The sequence below is a fragment of the Cucumis melo genome, chromosome 4 (genome assembly GCF_025177605.1).
Source record: "Cucumis melo cultivar AY chromosome 4, USDA_Cmelo_AY_1.0, whole genome shotgun sequence".
NCBI lineage: Eukaryota > Viridiplantae > Streptophyta > Magnoliopsida > Cucurbitales > Cucurbitaceae > Cucumis > Cucumis melo.
This window is the reverse complement of record NC_066860.1, coordinates 26,358,743-26,384,906: the sequence shown is the minus strand read 5'-3', so window position 1 is coordinate 26,384,906 and position 26,164 is coordinate 26,358,743. Positions and strand designations below refer to the sequence as shown.

The following is a 26,164-nucleotide window of genomic DNA, read 5'->3' as shown; positions in this document are numbered from 1 at the left end:
ATAAAACTGAAAGTTAATCTGAGGTTATATATCGGTTTGAGAAAAATTCATAAGCAAAACAAAATAAAATTTGAGTCATTAGATCAAAAGGAAGAAGAAGCCAATAGAAGCAATTCTCACTACATCATATTCTTTATTTCTTTCTATGTATGTGTTTAGATTTGTTTAATAACATAGGCATATGCTAAGTTTTCGTCCATAAATTTAATATAACAAAAAAAAAAAAAAAAAAAAAAAACTATAGATATAGTTAACTGAGTAATAATGTATAGTGATGATGTCAATTATTACCATCTTCCAAACATAAAAATCAATGCATGGGGGTGGTTAAGAAAACACATAAGGGTGATTTTTATTTTATGTGGGTAGATACTATTTGTTTGTTTATCTATTATGATTATTTAAAAAACTAAAAGTAATAATTTGGTTTGGAATTTGGGTTGTAATGAGTTCCTATGCGAATTTAGTCTTTATATATATTATCAAATTTGTAATGATTTAGTTAGATAGAAAAAATAGTCTTTAGAATTTAATGAGATTCAATTTCTCATATTAATTATCTAATAAACTAATTAGAGATTCAATAAAATAATATAAAAAATTGACGTAAGATTTTGAGGACTTTTTTAACGCTATAGACTTATAAATTGCTACAAACCAAAGTATAAGAATCAAAAGTATTTTCTTTTTTACTTTTATTTCTTTAATGCACCGTTGTAATTTTTATTTTGTTTGAATTTTTCTAGTATACATTAGAAAATTAAAAACTTATTCAAAAGTACTGAGCTTGGCTATATAAGTGATATTATCAGTATATCGATCCTACCGGACAAATATTTATATGCATGAGATTTGAGGTTATATTAATTAAAATTATAAAATAATAATTTTATCAATTTAAACTCTAAATTTTAAATTTTAGTAAATGTATTGTAAATTTATCAATTTAACCATTTTTCAGATTTTGTTCGATCAATATTGTGTACAATTTATAATTCTAGTAAACCACAATCTCCTAAATTTCATGAGCCAATCAGTATAAATCATTTATTGTGATTGCCTTTGAAGATCATCCATGCACTAATTGATTCGAAACGTGCATCAAACTTCTTCAAATGTCGGTTTTACAAAATAGACAATTAGAAAGGTAAATGCGTATACAATTTTCAAACGAAATTTTCTCCCCTAGTCTAAATTGATTTATTTATTTATTTAGAATTTAGAAGTTTAATTAATACAATCATATAATTCACACAAGATTTCTAAAAAAAAAAGAATGTAACATAGAGTGTAAATTGACATACTTATAAAATTAAATATTCAAAATTGATATAATTATTAATCGAGAGTTGAAATACTAATAAATAAATGAAGCATATATATATATATATATATGTGATTGATTTTCTACCGCTCATAGTTAAAACGTATTGACATTATATTTTGAAAATGAACTTCATGTTTGAATATATAGTATAAATTTGAAGCGGACATGATTGATTAGAAATACATATATATGAATAATTAACATTGACAATGTTATTAGTCAACTTCAACTTTCGTCTATAGAAAGTGTCAACCAACTTTCGATTAAAGAAAATGTCAACTCCCTCCCAAGTTAGAATTACCAATTGGAAGCCTTCGATATTTATTAACCGACGACTGATCAATTTGGTTAATCATTTCTAACTTTATTACAAAAAGAGAAAATTCCCATGCACTAAGATATATTTTTGCATATAAATATTATTAACTCTATGATAACAAATAAACCCTCAAATCTACTAATTCCATCAACATCCCCCCTCATTACTTTGTTTACCTAATAAAGAAACATCTTTTAAACTTTTGAATAAGTACCTTCAGCTTTGAAAACTTATCTAGTACTTCATATAAAAGCACTTTTCTAAGATGTGTGAAATATGCATCACTCAATAATGTCTAAAAATTGGCATAGCTAGCTAGGTAGACCATGGTAAGAAACACAAAAGATGAATACTTTTGGTAAACACTCTATGAGATACGATGATAAAGTAAAAATAATAGAAAAAAAGGTTTAGATGAGAGTAATGATTTTTTTTTTTTGGAACATAAACAAAAAACTTTTATAAAATTAAAATTGTAAAATCTAAAAGTTACAGGCCTAATTAAAAACCTACTTACACAAAGCTTCTAGATAAAAGTTGTAGTAACAACTTTTTGAACACTTTTGTCAACTCTAAACAAAAGACTTTGAATTCATTCAATCCAAAAAATGGAAAAACAAAATGTTTAAAACCCAATTGTAGAAGATACCTAAAGTTAGCAAATTGGAATGAAAAATTGAAGAGAAAAGAACTAAACCCACAAACACACACACAGCCCCCTCTAAAGAGGACCCCACTCTATCTAAAATCTCTCAAAAACATTTATTACTTATTAAATTCAAACAATGAAACACAACTTGTTCCTTTGACTTTGAATCTCACCTCGTCTCTCTCCTCAAAATTGAAATCCCTTAACCGACATGGCCCCTTCTTCTTATTTCACCAATCACATTTGTTCAATATGCCAAAAAGAGCACACCAAATCAGAACTTCTTTCCTTGTATTTTCCTTATTCTTTCTGTCAATTTGTCACTGCCACTCCCAACCCTTTTTCTTTTTTCCTTTTTTCTATCCTTATTTCTTCTCTCTCTTTCCTTCTACTTTCCTACCCCCCCCCCCCCTCTCTCTCTCTCTCTCTCTTTCTCCTCTCCTATATATCCCCTCTTTTCTCCCTTTTTTCACTCTTAAATCCCTTCCGGGTCTTCTTCTAATCCACCAAAATTAATCATCATATCTTTTCTTGTTTTCTCACTTGGCTTTTCACTGCCTATGGCTGCTTTCTCCTCTTGGTTGTTGGATTCTGTTGATACTAAATTAGATCTCAATTCTATGCCTCTCAGATTCTCCGGTGAACCTCCGGTGAGTTCTGTTATACTCCTTTCATCCTCTGTTTTGTTTCTTTTTTACGAGTTTTGGACTGATTTTGTTTTGTTTTTGTTTCTGTAGAAGGAGAGGAATTATATGGATGTCGAGAGGAAGGTTACTGTCAAAGAAGAGGTGGGTGTTTCATGGATTGGATTTCAAATTTTTGGTTTTGGTTGATTTGTTTTTGACGATGGGATTGATTTTGTTTTCTGATTTTTTTTGTATTTTAGACTGGAGCTTTAATGGAGGAGTTGAAGAGGGTTAGTGCAGAGAACAAGAAATTAACTGAAATGTTGACTGTTGTTTGCGAAAATTACAACACTTTGAGAGGACATTTGATGGAACAAATGAACAAAAATGGAGAAAAAGAGATTTCTTCTTCAAAGAAGAGGAAATCAGAGAGTAGCAATAACAATAACAATATGGTTGGAATGAATGGGAATTCTGAAAGTAGTTCAACTGATGAAGAATCTTACAAGAAACCAAAAGAAGAAACCATTAACAAATCAGCTAAAATCACTAGAGTTCAAGTCAAAATTGGAGCTTCTGATTCAAATCTGGTGAGTTTTAAACCCCAAATATCCAAACGGCAAAAAGGGATTCTCAGTCTAAATTAAACTTACCCATTTCTTTGAATTTGAATTTGTGTAGGTTGTTAAAGATGGATATCAATGGAGGAAATATGGTCAAAAAGTCACTAGAGATAATCCTTGTCCTAGAGCTTATTTCAAATGCTCTTTTGCTCCTAGTTGCCCTGTTAAAAAGAAGGTGAACAACAACAACAACAACAAACTTTTTCCGTTCTTTTTGACAATTCCCCTTTTCAAATATGGGTTTGTTCTAAATGGTGGATTTAATTTATAGGTTCAAAGAAGTGTTGAAGATCAATCAGTTCTTGTAGCCACATATGAAGGTGAACACAATCATCCACACCCATCTCAGATTGAGGCCACTTCCGGTGGTGCCGCAGCCCGTAGTGTTAACATAGCTCCGGCGGTGGTTACGGCAGCGCCGGGATCCTCGTCGGCGCAGGCCGTTTCCCTCGACTTGGTGAAGGCGAAACCGATTATGGAAGCTAAAACGATCGCCAACCCAAGATTTGACTCACCAGAACTGCAACAGTTTCTCGTCGAACAGATGGCCTCTTCATTAACGAAAGATCCCAATTTCACGGCGGCGCTTGTGGCAGCGATTTCGGGAAAGATTTTCCCACATTGATTGAAGTGGATTGGAGTTTAAAAGTTGAAGATACAATCTCTTTTGGAATTAATCTGTAAATACACACTGAAACAGAGAAGATTTGACGGATTTTAGGAGGTGGAAGTTTTGAGATTTTTGAAAAGGGGGGGGGGGGGGGGGGGGGGGGGGGAAACGTTGAAAAAGAGTACTAAAAATGGATGAAAAATGGAAACTATTAGAAATTCAAATTGGGTACTTTGTTGACGTTTTTAGGTCGTCCAACAATTTCAATTTGTAATGCCAAAATTCTTCAAGCAATTGAATTTGATATCAATAAGAATTCTTTCTCTCGAAAGTCAATATAGTATATGTAACGTTTTGACAAAGGGGTAAAGGGTTTAAATATTTTGCTTATAAAATCCCTTTGTCGTTAAACTCGAAAAAGAGAATCATCCAAAATTTCAAATTTGAGTTACTTACTTTATGTCTTGTTTTCCCCCCTCTTTTTCTAGAAAGTCATTAAAATGGAATCGTTTGGTATGAAAACATTGGGTTCTTTTCCAATCTTCGTATTGTTTCATATTGAAACTGGATTTGAACTTCCAAAGAGATTTCTTATAACTTAATTTTTTTTATGGAAAGTTCGTATGTAGTTGAATGAAGTAATTTATTCTTGATTTAATATTTCTATTTCATTATTTAGAGAGAAAAAAAAAAAAACTCAATAACATGTAAGATGGTGACTAGAAGATTCAACTTTTTAATCTGAATTATGTATGCTCAGATTAAAAAAATTGTAAATTTTGTTTAATAAATTTGATTTTGCTTAATAGATCTTTAAATTTCAAATAATTTTCCCATTTAAAATTTGGACACTTGGAAACATAATGTAATGTTTAACAGATGAATTAGCCATAGTTGTAAATAATGAAGTAGGAGGTCAATGGTAAAAAAGGGAAAAAACACCCCACAGTTCTAGAAGTAGAAAGATGAAAATTATATTCCAACGTTAATTTACATTAAATGTTAAAAGAAGCTTTAAATAATAAACCATATTAAAAAAGTATCTGAACTTTAGCATCCAAAAAACCAAACTTGGCTGAGAGTTTGAGACAAAACATTGAACTTAGTCAACAAAATCAACACCTAGAAAAAAAAATTTTGTCCAACCACAGCAAGTCCTGTTTGTAGCCACAATCTTTGAAAAAGCAACTAATTCAACCAACCATATCTTCAGCTTAAATTTCCCATCCCTTAGTTGTCTTTGTTTTGAAAAAATCACATCAAAATTTGTATAGAAAAGTCTCATATCATATCTTACCTATTAAGCCATACGCAACAAAATTCTTTTCTCAACGAGGTCCTTGCATTGATATACACGAATCTCAAGGTAGATATTCAAACATACATCCATTTGCTAGAATTATTAAATGCATGTATTCTTTTAACAATAATTTTGACATTTGAATGTCAGAAAGAAATCTACAAAGTCTAGAATTGGAAAACATGACATGTACTATTCCTAGAGTATTTCTATTAAGAATAATTATCTAGAATTCAAGCTGCCAAAAGACTTGAACAAGAACTGGCATCACATGATGTAGGAAGCCACAAAGTAGGTGGGAAAACTCTTATTCCTAATAGTTCAACACACAATGGGAAGAACAGAATTAAGGACATCCTAAAAAGCTCAAACTGGGATAACATTCAAAATTTCAAGAGCTTTGATCATGCTCGTTACCAGGATAATCAATGAACCAGTTGCCATCGATCACATGTTGATCCATTGTTCGGATGTCGGTGTTCCATGATTATTCTTTCACAAGTTCAACTTTGAGGCTTTGCTCGAGTCGCAGGATCTTCCTTGGATTCAACATGCATCATAAAAATGTAACCTAGTGTCCAGAGCAGAATATATTTTAAAGGTACCCACGAAAGACAAGCAAAAAGGCTCAAAATACTTCCCACATACTGAGGATCTTTTATATATCCAAATGGAAATTCAGTTACCCATGGAATGTTCTTCCCAAATCGTACTCCATAGTAAACACCAGATTCACCGAGTAACTGGTAGACCCTGTTGTTTGGCAGAAGATAAGAAAATGATAACTTATATTACAATTATTAGCAATAAGATATAATTTTCTTTCAATAGGCCCTAGAAAACTGCAACAACATCGTGAAAATTCCACTCATCAAATCTTCCTTGACCTAGTAGCAGATGTATGTGTATCAAGTTGCCTGGAATAGGGAGGTTACATAACAGAGATGAACATCCTAAAACTTTAATCATGATTACCATTTGTGCTTTAGTTTCTTTGTTTCTATGGTTTGAATGGAAACTAAATTAGCTGAATCTGTACTTCGTCTATTTTCAGATAATAGTCTCTAAAGAGAGTTCAAGATCTCAATCTGCTTAGGTACTGTTAGTTTCTTTATATTCCGAAAAGTATTTTCAAATATTTACTGTTTTGATTTCTTGTTCCTATCATATTGTTTCTGAATTAGCAAAATTCGTGCTTAAGAAATGAACATTAGTGTAAACCTAGTTGTTTGTACTATGATATAAAGCAATAATCATAAATGGCGTATTTAGTCATAGCTACCGATCAAAAGAGACAAATGTACTGGAAAGATGGTCCTTATAAAGCTTGTTTGACAATTCCAAGCATCATTATTCTATCTCGAAATCAATGAAAAAGGATCTGAGAACAGATACAATTCAGCGCCATCAAATTGATCATGTGCTTTAATGATTGGTTGGATATTGCAACATGCAAAGCAACAAAAGAAAATATAGCATGGGCTCTTGTGTTTTAACTTCTGAGACGCTCACTCTGATGCAACAAACTCCGCACTTAAGTTTTTACAATTGCATATTGGCGGGAAAATCTTGATATGCTGAATTTGTCCACAAGAGTTGATTCTTTTTGTTTTCATAGGAGATAAACTTTCATTAACATCACTAAAAGTACACTAAGTGATTGAGGCATCCACTTAAAATGAAGCTAGTCGGGGTGGGATGCCAAGTTACTCCCTTTCTCTTTTCAGAATTTCGGTCAGGCTGAGTAAGAAAATCAAGAGATTAATTAATAATTTCTTGTGGGAAGGGATGGAAGATGGGGGGAAAGCCCTGCTTAAGTGAAAGGTGGGGTTAGAAGCCTAAGGAACAAGGAATTGAGAGCTTAAAACTGCAAAATGAGGCTTCCCTGGCATGATCGTGGAGTTTCTCCATGGAGAGTAACACGCTGCAGTTTAGGTTGACATAGTCAGTAGGTATGATCCTCATCCTTTTGAGTGGGCTGCGAGTGGTGATTCTAGTGGCCTCCATGTTGCCTTTCCCAACCCATTCTTCAATCTCCTCAGACTTTTATTGTCCTTCGTTTCATAGTTATGTATCTAAAGAGGCGACTCCTCTTTTATTCAAGACCAAATGCGATCCTAGAGAGAAGGGATGTTCAGGATCGGTCCCTGATCCTTCTAGGAGATTCTCTACCACAACTTTTTCATATCTTGTCCACCCTTTTCTTTCTCTGGTTGTCTCAATTTTTCTTCACTCTAAGATGTTAGAATTTCTAAAACGTTAAGGTGTTTGCTTGTCAAGTTTTACACGAAAGAGTTAATACTATGGACAGTGTCCATTGACATTTCTCCTATGGGGTTTCTGTGGCAGGATATATTTTGAGGCGGTCCAAAAACTAAATAAGTTTGTAGTGTCACTTTCGAAGGGGGTGTTTGAAACAAGGAGTTGAGGAATACGGAGTCGGGGACTGTGGAGTTGTGAACTCCACTCCTTGTTTGGCCTAAAGGTTTTGTGAGCCCCGCAACCTAAACTTTTTAATTTTATGTCTTACTAATTCCTTACATTGGGAGTCATGGGAGTTCACAACTCCCTATACCTCACAATTCCACTCTTTGCCCCTTGAGTGCTTCCAAACAACTTTTCAAAGAACCTAAAAAGCTATATTTAAGAGGCCTTAACCTTTTATTTGTTAACCCAATTAGATAGTTTTCTTTATGATATCTCCAATCTTTTGGTCAGATTGACAAGAGCTTCACTTCAATAATTCTTTTTAGTGCAACACAACTATTCCTTCTCTCAAAAGAAAAAAAGAAGGAAGGAGATACTAAAGAGAACTTAGAATAAGCACTGAATTCAAGTTTTGAATCTATCCCCCCAAACAAAAAAACTCTAACTTAAAACTTCAAAGATTGCCATGAGTTCTCGTTGAGATATTGAGAATCTCACATTGGAAAGATCAAGAGGACTTATATTCCTTATAACATAGATGGGCTAGCTCCCCTCATTTCCAATTGATTTTGAGATGGAACCTATACTATCGTATAGCTCCAACTTTTACTAAAAGTACTTTCTACAATTTTCAGCATATTTGGCTAGAATATCCAAGATGATAACGAAAATTCTACTTTAAATGCTTTGTACTATAGATAAAGTGCTAAAAAAGCACCCCCGAACTCACATTGCTAATCATCCCCTACTCCAATAAGTTTAAGCTATTAAGCAAAAGTTAATCATTAAATTCATTCGTAACAAGCACAGAAGCACACACACAAACATAGTTATAAATACAAAAACGCCGACTTTTTCCCGAGATTTAACAGCATCGATTACTGTCATATGGGTCACTGAACAAAATGCATATAAAAAGACATGAACAATAAATTGTTACTTTAATTTCCAGCGCGTAAATTTCCTCTCAATAGCATTCACAAAAGTCATTGTAAGTAAGTAAGCAACTACGCTCGAAGCAAACTTCAGCACATCAGAGAGAGAGAGAGAGAGAGAGAGAGAGAGACCTGAAGTTCAAGAACGGTCCGAAAGCCATGAGAGGCCAGAAGTATAGAGGCGGGGGCCATGAGAAGGAGGAGACATGAATGATGGAGAGGAACTGAAGCAACTTGAGAAAAACCGAGACCTGGGCCATCAACTTGCAGGGTTCGCGCGATTTGCCGCACAAGTTCACCCACAACTGTGGACGATTCCATAAGACGTAGTAGTACGGAAATGGCAACAATACTCCAATTGCGGCCAAAATGCCCATTCTGATAATTTTCTCGCCGGATTTTCGCTCCACTTTCTGTGGAAAATGATTTCCAGGAGGAAGAAGAGGAGGAGTAGCTCTTCTCATCGGTGGGCGTTGAAACCAATATGGGCTGTGGCCCAAGTAGCGTGTGGTGGGCTTAAATTTATTGGGGTATAACTGAGATATGGCCCAAATAGAGCGCGTTGGTTTATAACTTTCTTTAACCCAAGTTTTGGCTAGAAAGGGTTGGAATATTTTTGGAAAGAGATTTTACCGCTGCTAATTTTTTCTAAACAAAATTTATCAATTTTAGATATAATAATTAAGTAAGTATAAAGAAAGACTTTAAAAATTGTGAACATAGGAAAACCTATCATCAATAGACTTTTATGGTTTATATCAATATTTGTAACATGATCATATGGATGATAGACTTTGACATACTATGTTTGCAATTTTTTTAAAATGTTACTATATAGCTAATTATTTTGAATCTATTGCTATATTTTCCGATATCCTTTTTTCTAAACTATATATTCCTATCAATGTATTAAAATTTGAATTATATTTGTTTTTTTTTTTCCACAAAAGTGTTTGTAACAAGGAAAAGATTCAAACGATATATATTAAAGCGTTGAGCTATGTTTACGCTGGCAAATTGGAATTATTATCTTAAAAGTTTTTAATTATAATTTTAGTTTAATTAATTTATTTGTTTTCTGAAATAATTTTCCTAAATGAAGGTAAATATTTTTGGTGAATATTTGTATTTTAGAAAAAAATCAGACAATTAATATCTATTTGGGAGTTTATAAAATAATATATTATTAATTATGTTTGTATTTATTTAGGTAGTTATGGGAGTGAAAGTAATGTGTTGGCAATTGAGCAGAGTGTTAAACTCATCAAGTGTTGGTTGTGGTTGACCCATATCCATACCCTATGAAATATATCTCAACTTTGGAGGAGTTTTAGTATATATATATATATTTTTTTTTTTATTTCAATGACGCAACATTATGATTTATGAAATATATTTTGTCTTTACTTTTTTTCTTTTTTAGTTGATTTAAATGAGGACACACATTGGTGTTGCATATTCATGGAAAAATGTTGGTATTGCAAATCATTTAAACATCTCTTTTTTCTTTTTGTATCAGCTTTATAAATTTGGATTATACATACACTCAATTTATTTGGACTATGATTTTTTATAACTTTTTTTGTTTGCTAACAACATTCTAACCTACTTCTGACGATTATATATTACATTACAGATTAATGTAATGTTCTTTTTATGCTAGATATTTGAAAATTTTGTTCACCTTTATGATTGTAGATGTCAATGAAATGAGAATTATTACATTTTTTTTCCTATGTACGTAACATGTGTAAGCAATTTCAATAAACTTCTTCACTTTTGAAATTTTATATTGATGATAAACCTATTTATAGATTAAATAAAAATGATTTTTTCAAATATAACAAAATAAACCAAAATATTTATAAACTATACAAAAATTTCAGATTCTATCAATGATATGGATATTAATCGATTTCTATTGCTGTCTATCGACAATATTAAACTGATAGAAATTGAAGAAAAAAAAAACTATACGAGTCTATCTGGAAAATGAAATTTTAGTATAACTTTTTTTAAAAAAATACTTTTAACAATTATGACATTGGCAATAATTTTTATAATAAAATTGATTTTACAGTAATATTTGAAACAATTTGTTAGGTGAATATAAAAATGGTATAAAAACAGTTATATATTATGATTAAGTTCCAAAATTGTACAATCATTCCCATAGCAATAAAAGAAACCAATGCCATTAGAAAGTTACTGCCTTAACATTTGCTATCATAGCAAAGATTAAGAATGCTGTGATATTACAAAAATGCTAAAGAATATCAGATAATGTTTTTTTTTTAAAAAAATATTATCATATGTTATTATCATATGATATTACAATCGGGGCAAACACGAAAACATGAAAAGCCTCTTGACTCTATAAGTTGTATGATTATTATAAGACGTCTCTAAAACTCTATCATAATAATCTAGGTCACTCACATTTATAAATACATTATCATTATAGCTTCATATAAGTTAACTTTAAATCTTAATTACTCTAAATCTCCTTAACTTTCGAACATTCTTTTTTCTTTGACTTGAACATTGAATTTTATGTGTGGATGTACATATTTTCTCTTTTATAGGTCACACAATTTTTTCTTCTTCAAACAAATTCATCGTTGATGTCACGTGAAGATCCTAATCTATTGTTTTCCCCATATGAATTTTGACAACAAACTTAACTATCATAAATTAAATTATCATTCTTTATTTTAAATCCATTTCGAATGTTTCACATTATTGTAATAATGATATTCAACAATTCCAACTATGCAAACTTCTTTGACATCAGGACAACTATTCATTCTCCTTATCATGCACACCAAACAATAATTAAAATATTTCATAAAAACATATAAAGAAAATTATGAAACGATAAAATTTAATCGGATAGATTGGTTAAATACACACAAATATAAGTTATATATTGCAATGCACCAAAATAATTTTTGAATAAGAATATGGAGAAAGAAGGTAAGCAAATGGATTATATTTTATAATAAAATCCAAATGATTGTCCACTAAAAACGAGGAAATTAAAACAGTTTCTCAAAATAAATAAATAGAAATCAGGAGAAAATTTTTATACAAAGATATGAATAAATGAGAAATTGTTAAGAGTGTCATTTTTTTTAAAAAAAAAAAAAAATATAAATATCAGCTTACTGCCACATGATCATTTTATTTTTAGTTTAAGAAAACACAAGCTTTTTTTAAAAAAAGGATTAAATCTAAATTATTATGTATATATATATTTAATGTTAATACCATTCGGCCCAACAAATCACCTTTTGTTATTCATTGTTTAACTAATAAAAATAAGGAAAAAAAGGGGTTAAAGATTTTGAAAAAAAAAAAAAGAAAAAGAAAAGACTGAAACAGTGGAACACAGCTGTAGCTTTTGGCAATTGACACATAAAACTGCTTTACTTATTTTAAAACTTTATTTTAGTATAAGAAATCAATAAGCATTTTGTAAGGCATCACTTTTTCTTTTTCTTTTTTTTCTTTTTTTTTTTTTTAAAAATAATTTTTTATAATTTTTTTATATTAATTATGAATTTACATAAACTTTATGGAGGCTTTAATTACTTGACAGTTGACACATGGTCCTCCACACATTATGGTTGCTACTATTTCTTTTTTATCATTCACATCTCTCTCTCTCTCTCTCTCTTTTTAAATAGAAAAAAATAAAAAAAATAAAAATAAATCAACGTTGTAATATTCAATTTCGTAAATTTTATACAATCATCGGTTTTCTAATGTTTAATTAAAGTTACTTCGGCTTTTATAATTAATGTTTTGTTCTCTCGACTTTTTCAATAATCAACTCTTTCCTTTATTTTTCAAGTGCACTAAAACTTGGTTCTCCATTTGATCCAATGTTTAAAATTCAAGACTTTTGTTTCTCAATGCATGTCCACTATATATATTTTTTTTATTTGTAATTTTGATTGTTTGGAGCTTGATAATTTTTTTAAAGAGAGATTTTGTGGAAGATTTAAAACGTCATGTTTTTGTTGATGAAACAATGACCCTTTACATTTGATTTTAGAGTTGTTTTTTCCTCACTTTCTTATAAACAGTTTGTTGGATCTTAGACTTGTATCACATCGCATTTTCTCTCTTTATCCCAAATTCTTTGTTTTACCTATGCATATGTTCGACATTATTTTAAAGTTAATTACATGTACCAAAAAAGGTTCACTACATGAAAAGATAACATAAAAATATATTATACATTACTAAAGTATGAAAATGAGCAATACACTACATGCATTAGTGTGTTACCTCAAAAGAAAAGTTACATTAATGCACATAAGAAAGAAATATAATAATAATTTTTTTTAGAAAAACCTTAGCCAGAAAATTGTGAATATTCTTAGAGGTAGATATGAAGAAGAAGAAGAAGAAGAAGAAGAAGAAGAAGAAAAAAGTAATGTCACTTTTAAGTTGATATAGGGAACTAAAAAAATAGAGCATTTTATAATATTAATAACAATAATTGATAAGAAAGAATAAGGAAACAGAAGTAGTCACAAGTTGTTGGGAAGTTCATGTCTATCTCTAATGTGGAATGTCTTACCATTAACTTTTGCCATTAAAAGTTGATTATGTCCTCATTGCCACCATTCCCACTATAATAATTTATTAATGCATAAAGCAATAGAAATACATATAATCTTGCAATTGAATACTTCAAAGTTAGTAGATTTGGTTATAAGAACTCACTTTTGGCCACCTTCCCTTATTTTCTCCATTTTCTTAATTGAGGGGAAAATTATTTGATCTTAAATTTTTCCTTTCTCCTCCAAAACAAATTTTCTTTTCAAATCTATTTATTATTGTTTTTTTTTTCTAATTTAATTATTGCGAGAAGACAAATAAAATTTTTAAAAACCAAATTCAAGACTTTATTACTTAACTATTTGGTTTTTATTTTTCGTCTTTAAAAATTCAAACAACGACAAAATCTCTCTCTTTTTTTCTTTAACATATTATTGTGTGCAAGAAAACTATGATATATGTTACCATTATATCCATTTTAAAGTTAGTGAAACTTTTGTGTAGAAAAAGAAACATTTAAATATATATATATATATATATATATATATATATATATATATATATATATATATATATTTGGAGAATGAGGAGTAGTTTATTGAATCATGATTAATTAGGTAGAAGTTTAGGTTTAATTAGACATCATGCGCATATTTTGCAAGAGATTATCCTAGGTGGTGGGTATGCCAAAAATCATTTCTAAATAAAGCATTATTTTGCATTCTAATTTTAAATATACTACTAATTAATTTGTATTGTTTTATTGTATATAAGAATGGTAGAGGCCCTACAAAATATGACCAAAACAACTTCAATGTATCTTCTTCTTTTTTCTTTTTTCTTTTTTCTTTTTTATCATTAAATCAAAGCTTGTCAATTTGATCATGTGTATACTTTTTAAAATTTTATTGGAATATTATTGTTATTAGGCCATTAGGCTTCCAAACTCAATGATTGCAAATCAAACATATTTGGTACAAACTTCTTTTAAGGTCAATTTTATTAATGCAATTAAAAGAAAAATAGTATCCCACCACCAAGTCTAAGAACCGTAGCTCATGTGATATCCAACTTGATAAAACTTTAGTCTTTTATTTCATCAAATTCTTATTGTTCCTAAAGATTCCATTCTTATGGTATGATAATTTAATTTAGGTGTTGTTTTTAATTCAATAGGAGATTTGAAATTATGATCCAAATCTTGGATTGAGAGTGTTATTACATATGATATTAAAATAGAACCTTTTGTCCTAGTACAATGTAGGTTCAAAAGATGAACCACACGAAAGGTCAGTGGACATGTGATACCTTGAAAGAGAGAAGTGCCTGAATAAACAAACACTATATACATCAAAATGAGAGGGATTCTTGAGCTAGGAGTCTATATATATGTAAATATGGTAAAAATTAAAAACATTGATATATACGTTTTTTTTACCAGTAAGGTGTACCTTTATTTTCAGCGACGTAATCATATGAACTTCAGAAGTTTAGTATAGTTGGCTTCAGAGCATTCTATGTTGGAAAACTTTTTCAAAATAATTTCTAAAAAACATGATAAAAAGATTAGTGTTGGTTTATCAAAATGGTCTTCAATATCTTACACGGTCAACACTTGTTAGATACAAGTAAGGTGATGTTGGGCAAGTTGTGGCGATGTAGGAGATTAGTTGATGTCATCCATATTGGAGAAATAATTCATGGAGCAAATGTCTCTTTGTAACTTTTTTCACAATATTTCCTTTAAAACCAACTCAAGTTTACCTAAATGACATTGTTCATCAAATAAACACATAAGCTAATACATAATTCTTCCTAAATAATTAGAAAAATAGAGGAAGAAAAGGAAATGAAAATTGCATATTTTGAAAAGTTCAACATTAATTTGAAGAAGTTTAGCGTGTGAGATTAGTGCATCCTTGATTTCTAATGTGAATTCTAATGAAAGATATTTCCTTAATCATTTTTATAGATTTTATCGATACAATCGTAAATTTCCACGCACATGTAAAAATGTTATGCACTAATAATTGTTTTCCTAAAATAATTTGATAAAGACCAGAGAGTGAAAACTTATAAATTTACTAAAGCTAAGCCTTAGTTTACATTTTTAATTTATACAATTCACAAAATTTAAGGATATATATTGATCTTTTACTTTTCCTTTTGTTATATTGTTTCTATTGTTGGATATTTACGGTGGAAGAAATAGAAATGTGAATATTTAAAACATAAAAATGAATTTAACTATGTTTATTAAATTTATTATTAGAAACTCCAAATTGAATTGAAAATATTAAATTTAAATAATATTTTATATACAAGTTTAATATTTATAAAAAAGTCAAAGTTGTAGCTTCTTCGATATAAATGCAATTATATGTTCGATTTTGGTCAATCCATAACTCAATTAAATCAAATTTAACAATTATTTTAATTTTTATATTTATTTGATTTTGTTGTTTCTTCGATTTAAACATCAACTTATTTCTTTATCAGTAGTATCCTACTTCAAGTCGGAGACTTCTACGGTACTTCTACATCAAATTAATCCAAACGAGTGTGATTGAATGATTACCTGAAAATACAATTACTTTTCTCTAAATACAATAAGTGAAATGTGTTGTAATATGAATCTTTATGAAAACTGATTGGTCAATAATTGAAAATTTATGGCATCGATAATTTTCATCACACCTTTCATTGTCTGATATATATAATCATCTGTTGGCGTAAACCTCTAAACTAAATTAAAAACAATCACTTTAACATGCAAGAATGAGAAAACAATCAAAACTGTTCTTCTTCTTCTTCTTTTTTTTTTTTTTTATTTTTCGTTTTGAGAATAGAGAACTTATTAATGGAAGAAAACAATGATAAAGCATCAGTTATATCAAATATTCATGATGGATATATGTGTCATAAATAATACCAAGTGCTATAGTTGATTGAGGTTGAGTTCAAAACACTCTTTGACGATGAACATCAAAAAGAAAAATCGCAAAAACATGTTAAAAGAAGAATTTTAGCTAAATAATGAATGAAGGGAAAAATCTTAAAAGAATAAATATATAATTAAAAAAAAATTAAAATCATATATAATTAATCGATAGCACTAAAAATATGTGCAATCTAATTTTCTTTAACTTAGGATCGTTTCACAATTTTACACGTTTTTATTTGGCCATTTCGTAGGTTTCGAGTAAGAATTCAAGAGTATAACTAGGTGTTGACGTCAAAATGATGCTAAAATGGGCAAAGACAAAGTCAATGAATTAGCTGGGACAAAACATGAGGAAAAGGCGACTACATATGCCTTGTAGAGATGCAGCGCCCCTACAACATTGTGAGGGACGTTGAAAGGTAGTAACATCTTATTTCACGAAAAGCATATGGTGACACGACACTGTCTTAGGCGCCGCGACACTCCGAACCTTTCCACTGCCTAAGTCGTCCATCTCTGATTCAAGTCGTTCTAAAGCAGAGAGATTTCTCTCTGTTTTTTGCTTTCTTTTGGATTTGCTTATGCTCCTTACTCTTCCTCATCATCAATCTCACATGTGGATAGGAGGCTAAGATACACGTTTCTAGCTTGGGTTGTTAGGATTTTACATATTTCTATGTATTTGTGATTTGTTGAATTAGTGTGTTTTTCTTGTTAATTCAATTCTATTTTAGATGGATTCATATCTTGCTATCGAACGCTTGAAGATTTGTTTGATTACAACTTTGTTAAAGCATTAGGTTAAGATTGATCGCTAATTAATTGAATAACCATTGATTAACCAAACCTTGCATGAATATTTAATTAATTACGCACTTGAAAACTAAATATTATACCTAACAAACCCTACATCTTAATGCGCTTGATATAAAAAGTTGAATTTATATGCCTCTTATCGATTTGATTGATATCATTTAGTTACTTAGAAAACATTTATTGACTCTTCCAATTAATTTAGTTAGGGGAAAGAAACTTTCGAAATTTAGTAATGAGAAAGGCATGATTGAATATTAATGAATAGAGAATTTTATTTAACCTAAGTTAGGTTCTTTTAATACGAGAAACTTTCACAAATATAACAAGCTACTAAAATATTTACAGCCCGTGTAACAAAGACTATAAAGTTAGCTATTTTTTAAAATATTCCAGGGTTGTCGTCCTTCCATCTTTCTTATTCTCAGTGGTTTTTATCAACTTTCTCCTTTACTCTTCCTTTTTTAACTGTGATTTCTTTCTATCTTTCTTCTTTTTCTCTTTTTTTGTTACGTTGTTTAGATTAGGATAACCAAATCTAAAATATCGTGTATAAAGAGTCTTAAAAAAACTAAATCTAAAAGATTGTGTATAAAGAATCTTGAAAAAAATCGTTTAGTCAAATCTAAACGTTTGTGCAATAAATTTTGGAAAAAAAAAATCATTTAGATTTGGGGTAGCAAAAGCTAAACAATCGTGTAGCCAAATCTAAACCATCCTATAACCAAATCTAAACGATCGTGTAACCCAATTAATTAAACGCGATCGTGTAACCAAATTAAATGATAGAATTGGAAAAACAAATCCGAACGATCGTATACCAAATATATTACGCGCATTGCTGACGAGACATTTTTTGTATTTTTCATGGTGGACTTGCGAGTTTTTTTCGTTTTTAAAATTGTTTTATATAATGTAAATATTTTGCCGCTTTGTTATATTTTTTAAAAAATCCCTTTTAATATTGTATTTACTCAAATTTACTTTTTTTGGCGTTTACTATTTCTAGCATTTGAAACCAACTACAACATCCAACAGTTACCCTTGGGTTAGAAATTATATTTACTTAGAAATCTACATGTTCCATATATCGATCCTAACTAGTTATTTGTGTGTGATTCAATAAATCGTTTTACCCTAATTTATGTAACAAAATTCGTTCAATCATCAACCTATATGATAAAATAATATAGCTACCCAAAAAAATAAGTATTTTCAAATATAACAAAATAAATTAAATATTTACTAAATATAATGTACCATTTTAAATTGTTATAGATAATTTAAAACTTTGTTACATTGGTAAATTACCCAACTTCTTACTCATAATAATTTTCAAAAAAAAAAAAAAAAAGGAAAAATGTAGTTAAAAAGACGGTTGAATTTTAAAATAGACTATCAAAATTAAATTATTATATGGGAAAGAGTGTGATTCATAGGATTAAAAAAAAAGCACTATGACGTAATTTTAAAATCATATCCAAAGTCATTTTTGGTTAGAGAGATTTTTTCATTTTAGCTAATTTTCCAATTCAATAACTAATTATGGATCGGTGATTCTTCCTATGGCCTAACAACTATTTATCTTATTATTAAATCCAATTCACTATTTTAACCCTCGATGGATCCATTTCTAAAATTTCTATATTAATATAAAGTTTTGTACATTTTCTCCACAAAAAGAAAAAAAAAAAAGTACTGAAACATTCCATTTATACTCAATATTGTATCAATTTAAAGTTTAAATTAATAATTATATCATTTAAATTTTGGACTTTTGCAAATGTATCAATTTACACTTCCGTTTGAAAAAACCTTAATGAAACTTATCATATCCATCAAAATCGGATCCTAGATTTTCATATATGACATGATTTAAGTCCAATGAAATTTACTTTGAAACCGTCCATTCATTTACTCTAATAATTTATTTCATAAAATTGACAGGAAATTAAATAAGTCTATATACATTTGAGAATTAATGCATGGATGTCTTTCAAAGTTTATCATAATTAAAATGTTTAAATTAATTAAATTCCAAAAAATTAAGAATTTAAAAGATTGAAATTATAAGTTTCACACCATAAAATTCAAACAAAACACGTAGGAAAATGTAAAATATTGATTTCATTTACGAAAGTTTAGAATTTAAATTGATATAATTATTTGTTTTGGATGATACAAAGTTTGGACTACGTTTAAATCGAAATATTTTATATATAACGCTATACATTTTATTTTAAGAGATGAAAAAAGTGCTAAGGTGTCAAACTATGAATTTCAACCATCTAAAAATTAAAAATGAGTTATTCCTCTTGTTATAAATTAGTTTGTAGATGAAAATCTATGTTATCAAATAAAATATATTAGAATAGTGATATAATTAAACTCCATCTGGTAAACTATTGTGAATCTGTGTTCAAAATTATGTAAAAACTTCTCAGAACAAAAAAAATTATTCTTCTATCCAAATTGCAAATTGATGAAATTATGAGTAGTGATTTCAATTTGTGAAAAGTGTGCTAATATCAAAAATCTCAGAAATAGTTATGTCCCAAAAATTTAAAATCCTTTTTTTAACTTTACAATTTCCCCCTCCAAAACATTCTTGGCTTCTAATACACACAATTAATGAACCTTGAAATAGAGAATATATACCATAGATAGTCAACATTGTTCTTTCCAAAATATAAATTTTGCACTTCAATATTTAATATGTCATCTCAATGAAAAAAACGTAAGCCAAGAGAATAACAACCACACACAAAAAAAAAAAAAAAAAAAAAAAAAGAAAATCCCCATAGAATTAAACTATATATACAAACCAGCTGCATAGTACATGATGTCACACCAAAACATTAATCCATAATTAATATTTAATTATCTTTGAACATATAAGATTCATCCATATGGGTTTTCATGGATAACCAATCAGAATGTGTATTTAATTTTAAGTATTGAAAATTAGGAAAGATATAGAACATTCGAAAAAAATCTCAAAAGCTAAAACAAATAAAGAAAGAGCATCATATATATGTGTGTATGTGTGTGTGTGTGTAATAAAAAACAAAATTATCAAAGAGAATAACTTAATATATATATATATATATATATATATATATATATATATATATAATATATATGTATATATGTGTGTGTGTGTGTGTCAAAAGTGGTGTGTGTGAAGAAGAATATATAATTGTAAATATTAAAATTTAAACTTTATGGAAGAGAATAATGTGAAAAACAAAACATGGAGAGCATTTTATGGAGATATTCATATACAGATACAGCCAATGGAGTTTGTCTTTGAGATAGTAAAATAATGTAAGTCTATAATGTTGGTGACGGCTCTACTTTTTATTGATTATATTTTATTTATATGGTTTTTTTTTTTTTTTTAATCAATATACCTAATGAAAACCATATCAACTTTACTTAGCTAGGCTTTTCAAAATAATAAATAATAATGAATAAATAAATAAAGGTAAAACTCTAGGTAAACTAGGAGGAATTCTTCCTAGTGGCATGTAGAATGTGGTATATCTATCCATTTAAATACATCTTGAGATTAGGGTTGATGATAAAGGCGAAGAAAGGGGAAGGAGTAGCTATCAAATCCTTAATGTAGATTGAAATTCTCATTCTTCCTGCATTTTATTTTATTTCTTTTTATTCTATATTGAATAAGGCCAAAGAGAATATATGTCTTTTTTTAATCAATCGTAACGATTTTTATACCTCTTATATATATTAAAGATTTTTCCCTACATTAATAATCTTATAAGATAGTTCGTCTTTAATTAAAAAATTTCCATATTTGAGTGTTGGGGAATGGAGGATTACGAATCTAAGAGACGATAATTTTGAATATTATTTAATTTAAAACTTAAATAGGGTCAAAAGTTTATACAAACTTACATCTAAAATTACTGATGTTGATATAAATGTTGTAAGGTCATATAGATTATTCTATGAGATTAGTCGATAAGCTAGACAAGATATAGGTAAAAAGAAGCTTATCAAGATGTAGGTAAAAAGAACATTGATGTTGGTTCCTTTGAGAAAAGAGATCTTATTCATTATCACTCAACAATTCTTTTCCTGCACCAATATTCTTTTATATAATCTTTCTTTTTTCCATTTATAGAGCAAGTATAAGAATGATTGAGTGAAAAACATGTCAAACCAAACATAGCTTGATTGATATACGAACGTGCAATAAATAATTAACCATATAGAATCTATGGTTCAAATCTAATTCCGTTTCCAAATTGTACTTAAAAAAAGGTGGATTCTATTTAAACTAAATCCATATTAATCGAAATGTTTTACATTTTTTTTACAACAACTGCGACTCTTAGTTGTATCCTAACATCCTTTTGACTCAGGCATAGCAGCAGAACATTAGATTTTGATTATCTTTCAATAACCTTGGGCAAAAAAGTGAAAATAAATGGACCATTCATACCTATAATTGATGTGAAACAACTTCTAACGTCTTAGCTTTGATTTGACTCTACAACCCAACATTTGTTTTCTCTATTAGAAGTTTAGATAATGCCAATATATTCACGTTTATCTAAACATCCCATTCTCCAAATTTTGCTATCAGATTTCTTGTATTACCTATGTTTTATTTTTTTGTCTTTGAAGACATGTCTGTGAAACAAGTTGGTGACAGCGACCCCAATGTACCAAAATTTCAAATGAAATTCTCTTTTCCCCTAATTAGAAATGTTTTTGCAGCATTAGTCTCCCAATACAGCCTGAATTTGAACAAACTTATCTCAATTTGTTTTTCAAAAACTACTGTAAAAGCATACCTAGCTGGTTTTTTTTTAGGATAAACTTTATGGATATTGCTGATTTCTCGTTATCTGCAATGGCATGAGAACTTGTCATCTAGAGAGGATAAATTTAAGTTAAAAAAAAATACAAAAAACAAAAGGAAGAGAGAGAGAGAGAGAGAGAGAGAGAGAGAGATAGAGAGTTATGGCAAAACGATGATGAAGGTCACAAGGTAGCCACATGCCTCAGCAGTCAGCTTGAAACATGCTTACTTCTCTTTTACCATCTCCACCAATAATTGGCGAAAGGAAACCATATATTATATCGAGAGTGTCAAATTTCTACAGAGAATGAAGCACGTAAAGTCCATAGCTTTTGAAAATTAAGTTGTAATTTAATCTTTCAAAGCAGACTATGAAGTAGTAGGCTACATTAGATATATGCAACTCAATTTGGTATGAATTCATAAACTCAAATCAAGCATAAACAGAAGAAACTCAAATTTCCAACTCCAATCTACATGAATTCAGGCTTATTCAGATCATGATCTAAACATTCCTTAAGAAATTTTAAAAGACGAAAAGTGCTATTGTGGGGCATAACAAGATAGCTTCATTCAAGGACAAGTATTCTTGTACAAAAACTGTTAGAATATTTACCATGTCATGACCCACATGACATTATTTCATCCATGGAACATATCAAGTTATTTAGACTAGAGATTCTGTATTTAATATTTAAAGTGGACCACTCCAGACAATTTGAATGAATCCCATTCACTTCTCCCACAGATCGTCCTTTCAATCCTGTTTCTTCTATGGCTCAAACACAACGTGACAACAGCCTTTGATATAAACTGCACTTGTACAACACAAGAACCTTAAGATTTAACCACTTAAATAGCACAAGGACGCATCTTATTAACATGGGTTTTCGACACAGCTTCTCATCAAGATTGAATCAACATCATACCTGCACCTGGACCAGATTGAGCTGATTAGTAGAAGAGCTAAAAGATTATAGCTTTTGATCATGATTGGCATCACCATCAGCATCAGCATCAGCATCACCATCATGAAGGTCTCATCATAGCCACCAGTGACTTTGAAATATAAATGCGAGGGACTTTTTCAAGTATCTTTCTTTTTTATAACCTTATATTCTTGTTGAATATAAAGGTGCTATGCTTATGAGTAGCTAATGAAACAATAATTGAAGAAATAATTAAATCCACCTGGTTAATCATAGTCATTAGGAAAAAAAACATTATTAATCAATCCATCTTAAAGCTATGATTAATAGGCTTAAGTGGGAAAACGTGGATTAAGAAGAGGCACTACATTAGGTGAGACCCACTTAATTAGAGTTTCTAAAATGGTGTATAAATATGGGAGATGGTGGGGTTGAAGCTCCAAACACAATCCTAAGAGGTTTCTTAGTAGAGGTTCCTTTGTTCAAAACTATGGTGCTGAAGATAGCTGATGAATATAGGCTACACGTTGAGTCAAACACAGAGGAAAGTAGAAATTTGGTTGTAGTGAGAGAATATTGTGAAGAGAGAGATAAGGCGTCAGTGGAGAAGATGGAGAGGCAGTGTGATGTTGGACAGAAAGGGAAGCCTTCTATTTTTACTGATCTTCTGGGTGATCCTATTTGCCGCGTTCGTCACTTCCCTTCGCACGTCATGCTGGTAAATACAATATATACACACACATATATATTGCCATCAACTAATGAAAATGATGCATTTATTTGTATGTCTTTTAATGGTACGTTTTAAATAGAATATACATTTATATAGGAAGTTTTCTCTTGGGATATTAATTTCTCATTTGGTATTTTTTTCGGGAATTGTGTGACAGGTTGCAGAGTATGGAAAAGCAAGAGAAATCGTAGGAGTTATAAGAGGATGTATCAAGCATGTGACAACAGGTCATTCTCATCATGTTCTAAAGCTGGCGTATATTTTGGGCTTAAGGGTCTCTACTACTCACAGGTATCTCTCTCTTTAATATACTTACTTCAATCAAAACAGAAGAGTTTAATCCCTCTACTAAACAGTTTTCTCAGTTGGTTATTTGACATGAACAGTGCCACTTTTATCATTTCAGCATAAGTTTATCCCGTCGAAACATTCAGATAGTTATTATCCTGGAAATGATTTTCCAAGAATGGAGAAATGATGTTCTAAATAACATAAAATTATATTTGAAGCTTTTAAAAATTTAAAAAAAAAAAAAAAAAAAAAAAGAGTTTTGATCCCTTCAACAGCAAAGCACACAAAGTACTCTGTTCCCACAACATAAGATGGAGAAACAAAAACGGAGTAAATAAATAAATAAGACATGGATCAGGTTCCACCATAAAGTAAAGCAAATGTCTTGGTATCTAGGAAAAATAAGAGCCAAAGCTTTTTATGTGGCCAACTATTTGGCTTGTTATTGGACACTTGTATAGAGGGGACTGCCTTACCATTCAATTAAAAATAAGACAACATGTTTGTTCTCTTTGTTCCTTCATAATACAAAAAAATATTCCTTTAGCTTTAAACACACTTTGGTCCACAAGAATTTGCTTAAGCCTGACAGCTTTGGTCCACAAGAATCTACCTTCTTTTCTTCTCTCTCTCTCTCTCTCAATGTTTCTTACATCACATTACCTGTGCTAGTCAAAGAAGGAAATACGATTAAACCTAAAAAAACAAAAAAGTGGATAGTAATACCCAGAAATCCTAACGTTGTTAAACGATCGTGCAATGCAGGAGGCTTGGAGTTGGCACGAAACTTGTTCAACATCTAGAGGAATGGTGCAAGCAAAAAGGCGCAGACTATGCATATATAGCAACAGATTGTGCCAATCAGCCGTCCATCAGCTTGTTTACAGAGAAATTTTCATACACAAAATTCAGATCTCCCACAGTGCTGGTTCAGCCTGTTCACGCCCATTACAAGCCAATAGGCTCAGGGATTGCCATAGTCCGCATTCCTCAGCACGTTGCTGTTAAAATTTATCGCTATCTCTTTGCAAATGCCGAGTTCTTTGCTGAGGATATTGACGCCATTCTGTTCAACAAGCTTAACTTGGGAACCTTCATGGCACTTCCTAAAAAGCTGCTCCCTAAGTGGGACCCTGAAACGGGGATTCTTCCTCAGAGCTTTGCAGTCTTGAGTGTGTGGAACACCAAAGAAGTTTTCAAGTTGCAGGTGAAGGGAATGTCTAAGCTAACTTATGCATGTTGCATGGGAAGTAGATTGTTGGATTCATGGTTACCATGGCTGAGAGTACCTTCATTTCCAGATGTATTCAGCCAATTTGGGGTGTATTTTTTGTACGGGCTAACCATGAGAGGAACTAATGGTCAACGCCTCATGAAGTCTCTATGCACATTTGTGCATAACATGGCAAAGGACGATGTAGGATGTGGGGCGGTGGTAACAGAGGTAGGCCAACAGGATCCTGTAAGAGTGGCCATCCCCCATTGGAGGAGACTTTCATGGAATGAAGATCTATGGTGCATTAAGAAGCTGACAGATCTGGAAGGTGATAACTACGAAGGATCTAAAACACGTGATTGGATCAAATCTCCACCGTCTTCAGCAGGGATATTTGTTGACCCTCGAGACATCTAAGTATCTTCCTTTCTTCTTTTCTTTCCTTTTCTTCTCTCCCAAATCAGTACAGAAAATGACAAAATCCTGCTGTGTACTGTACTGTCTCACAGTACAAAAGGAATGTTCATAAACCTCTAGCCTAGTCTTTTTCTTTTCTTTTTTCTTTTTTCTTTTTTCTTTATCCCCAATACTCTTCAGTTCAGTCAATGACAACTGAAAGAAGCTAAGCTTACACTTTTTTAAGTCACATTTAAATCATTGGTCTTGAACAAGTTCTAGAAGTTAGTTGAGGGCTAATGTGACAGGTGAGTGGAAAATTACAAAATATCATCACAATTCCGGGTATTTATTAAATTTTCCAGGAAAATTACAAAATATCATTACAATTTCGGGTATTTATTAAATTTTCAAAAACTAAATTAATCATACGTACACAAGTATACAACTCTAGTTTTCAACTAAAGGCAGCATCCACCTTATAAATGAAAATCTTTCATCTCCTTCTCCTATCTCTAACTTGGAGAGGATTTTCTTATATATATATATATATATATATATATATATACACACACCAAAAAATTCAAATTAACAAGATACAGTCGGTCCATGCACTCAAG

At 30.3% G+C, this 26,164-nt stretch overlaps 3 protein-coding genes and 1 long non-coding RNA gene across 5 annotated transcripts; 2 read left to right on the top strand and 2 right to left on the bottom strand.

Moving 5' to 3' along the window:
* The first annotated feature begins 2,629 nt into the window (after positions 1-2,629).
* LOC103502820 (probable WRKY transcription factor 40) lies at positions 2,630-4,614 on the top strand. Its single transcript, XM_008466930.3, has 5 exons — positions 2,630-2,945; positions 3,033-3,083; positions 3,182-3,511; positions 3,603-3,719; positions 3,816-4,614. The coding sequence occupies exons 1-5, from the start codon at positions 2,856-2,858 to the stop codon at positions 4,167-4,169; spliced, it is 942 nt and encodes a 313-aa protein (XP_008465152.2). The 5' UTR covers positions 2,630-2,855; the 3' UTR covers positions 4,170-4,614.
* Positions 4,615-5,521: 907 nt separating this feature from the next.
* LOC103502819 (phosphatidyl-N-methylethanolamine N-methyltransferase) lies at positions 5,522-9,428 on the bottom strand. 2 transcript variants are annotated; one of them, XM_051083776.1, is made up of 3 exons: positions 8,949-9,428; positions 6,141-6,207; positions 5,522-6,025 (listed from the first exon to the last, which is right to left on the bottom strand). In XM_051083776.1, the coding sequence occupies exons 1-3, from the start codon at positions 9,278-9,280 to the stop codon at positions 6,011-6,013; spliced, it is 414 nt and encodes a 137-aa protein (XP_050939733.1). In that variant the 5' UTR covers positions 9,281-9,428; the 3' UTR covers positions 5,522-6,010. The 2 variants fall into 2 exon arrangements, with proteins under 2 accessions (XP_050939733.1, XP_008465151.3); XM_008466929.3 differs by having other exon boundaries at positions 5,522-6,207; positions 8,949-9,391.
* A 13,097-nt stretch (positions 9,429-22,525) lies between these two features.
* LOC103502818 (uncharacterized) lies at positions 22,526-23,131 on the bottom strand. Its single transcript, XR_540656.3, has 2 exons — positions 22,909-23,131; positions 22,526-22,792 (listed from the first exon to the last, which is right to left on the bottom strand). It is a non-coding gene; the product is annotated as an uncharacterized LOC103502818 (long non-coding RNA).
* Positions 23,132-23,323: 192 nt separating this feature from the next.
* LOC103502817 (probable N-acetyltransferase HLS1) lies at positions 23,324-25,892 on the top strand. Its single transcript, XM_008466926.3, has 3 exons — positions 23,324-23,626; positions 23,799-23,932; positions 24,698-25,892. Exons 1-3 carry the CDS (start codon positions 23,324-23,326, stop codon positions 25,563-25,565), a joined length of 1,305 nt encoding a protein of 434 aa, XP_008465148.2. The 3' UTR covers positions 25,566-25,892.
* The last annotated feature ends 272 nt before the right edge of the window (positions 25,893-26,164 follow it).

Excerpts from the sequence above, each read along its gene's own strand:
- LOC103502820 (XM_008466930.3), top strand. The coding sequence starts at position 2,856 with ATGGCTGCTTTCTCCTCTTGGTTGTTGGATTCTGTTGATACTAAATTA. Across the intron at positions 3,512-3,602 it reads GAGCTTCTGATTCAAATCTG|GTTGTTAAAGATGGATATCA; the intron begins GTGAGTTTTAAA and ends GAATTTGTGTAG. Across the intron at positions 3,720-3,815 it reads GTTGCCCTGTTAAAAAGAAG|GTTCAAAGAAGTGTTGAAGA; the intron begins GTGAACAACAAC and ends TTTAATTTATAG.
- LOC103502819 (XM_008466929.3), bottom strand. The coding sequence starts at position 9,280 with ATGAGAAGAGCTACTCCTCCTCTTCTTCCTCCTGGAAATCATTTTCCA. Across the intron at positions 6,208-8,948 it reads GGACCGTTCTTGAACTTCAG|GGTCTACCAGTTACTCGGTG; the intron begins GTCTCTCTCTCT and ends GCCAAACAACAG.
- LOC103502817 (XM_008466926.3), top strand. The coding sequence starts at position 23,324 with ATGGGAGATGGTGGGGTTGAAGCTCCAAACACAATCCTAAGAGGTTTC. Across the intron at positions 23,627-23,798 it reads TCCCTTCGCACGTCATGCTG|GTTGCAGAGTATGGAAAAGC; the intron begins GTAAATACAATA and ends ATTGTGTGACAG. Across the intron at positions 23,933-24,697 it reads AGGGTCTCTACTACTCACAG|GAGGCTTGGAGTTGGCACGA; the intron begins GTATCTCTCTCT and ends CGTGCAATGCAG.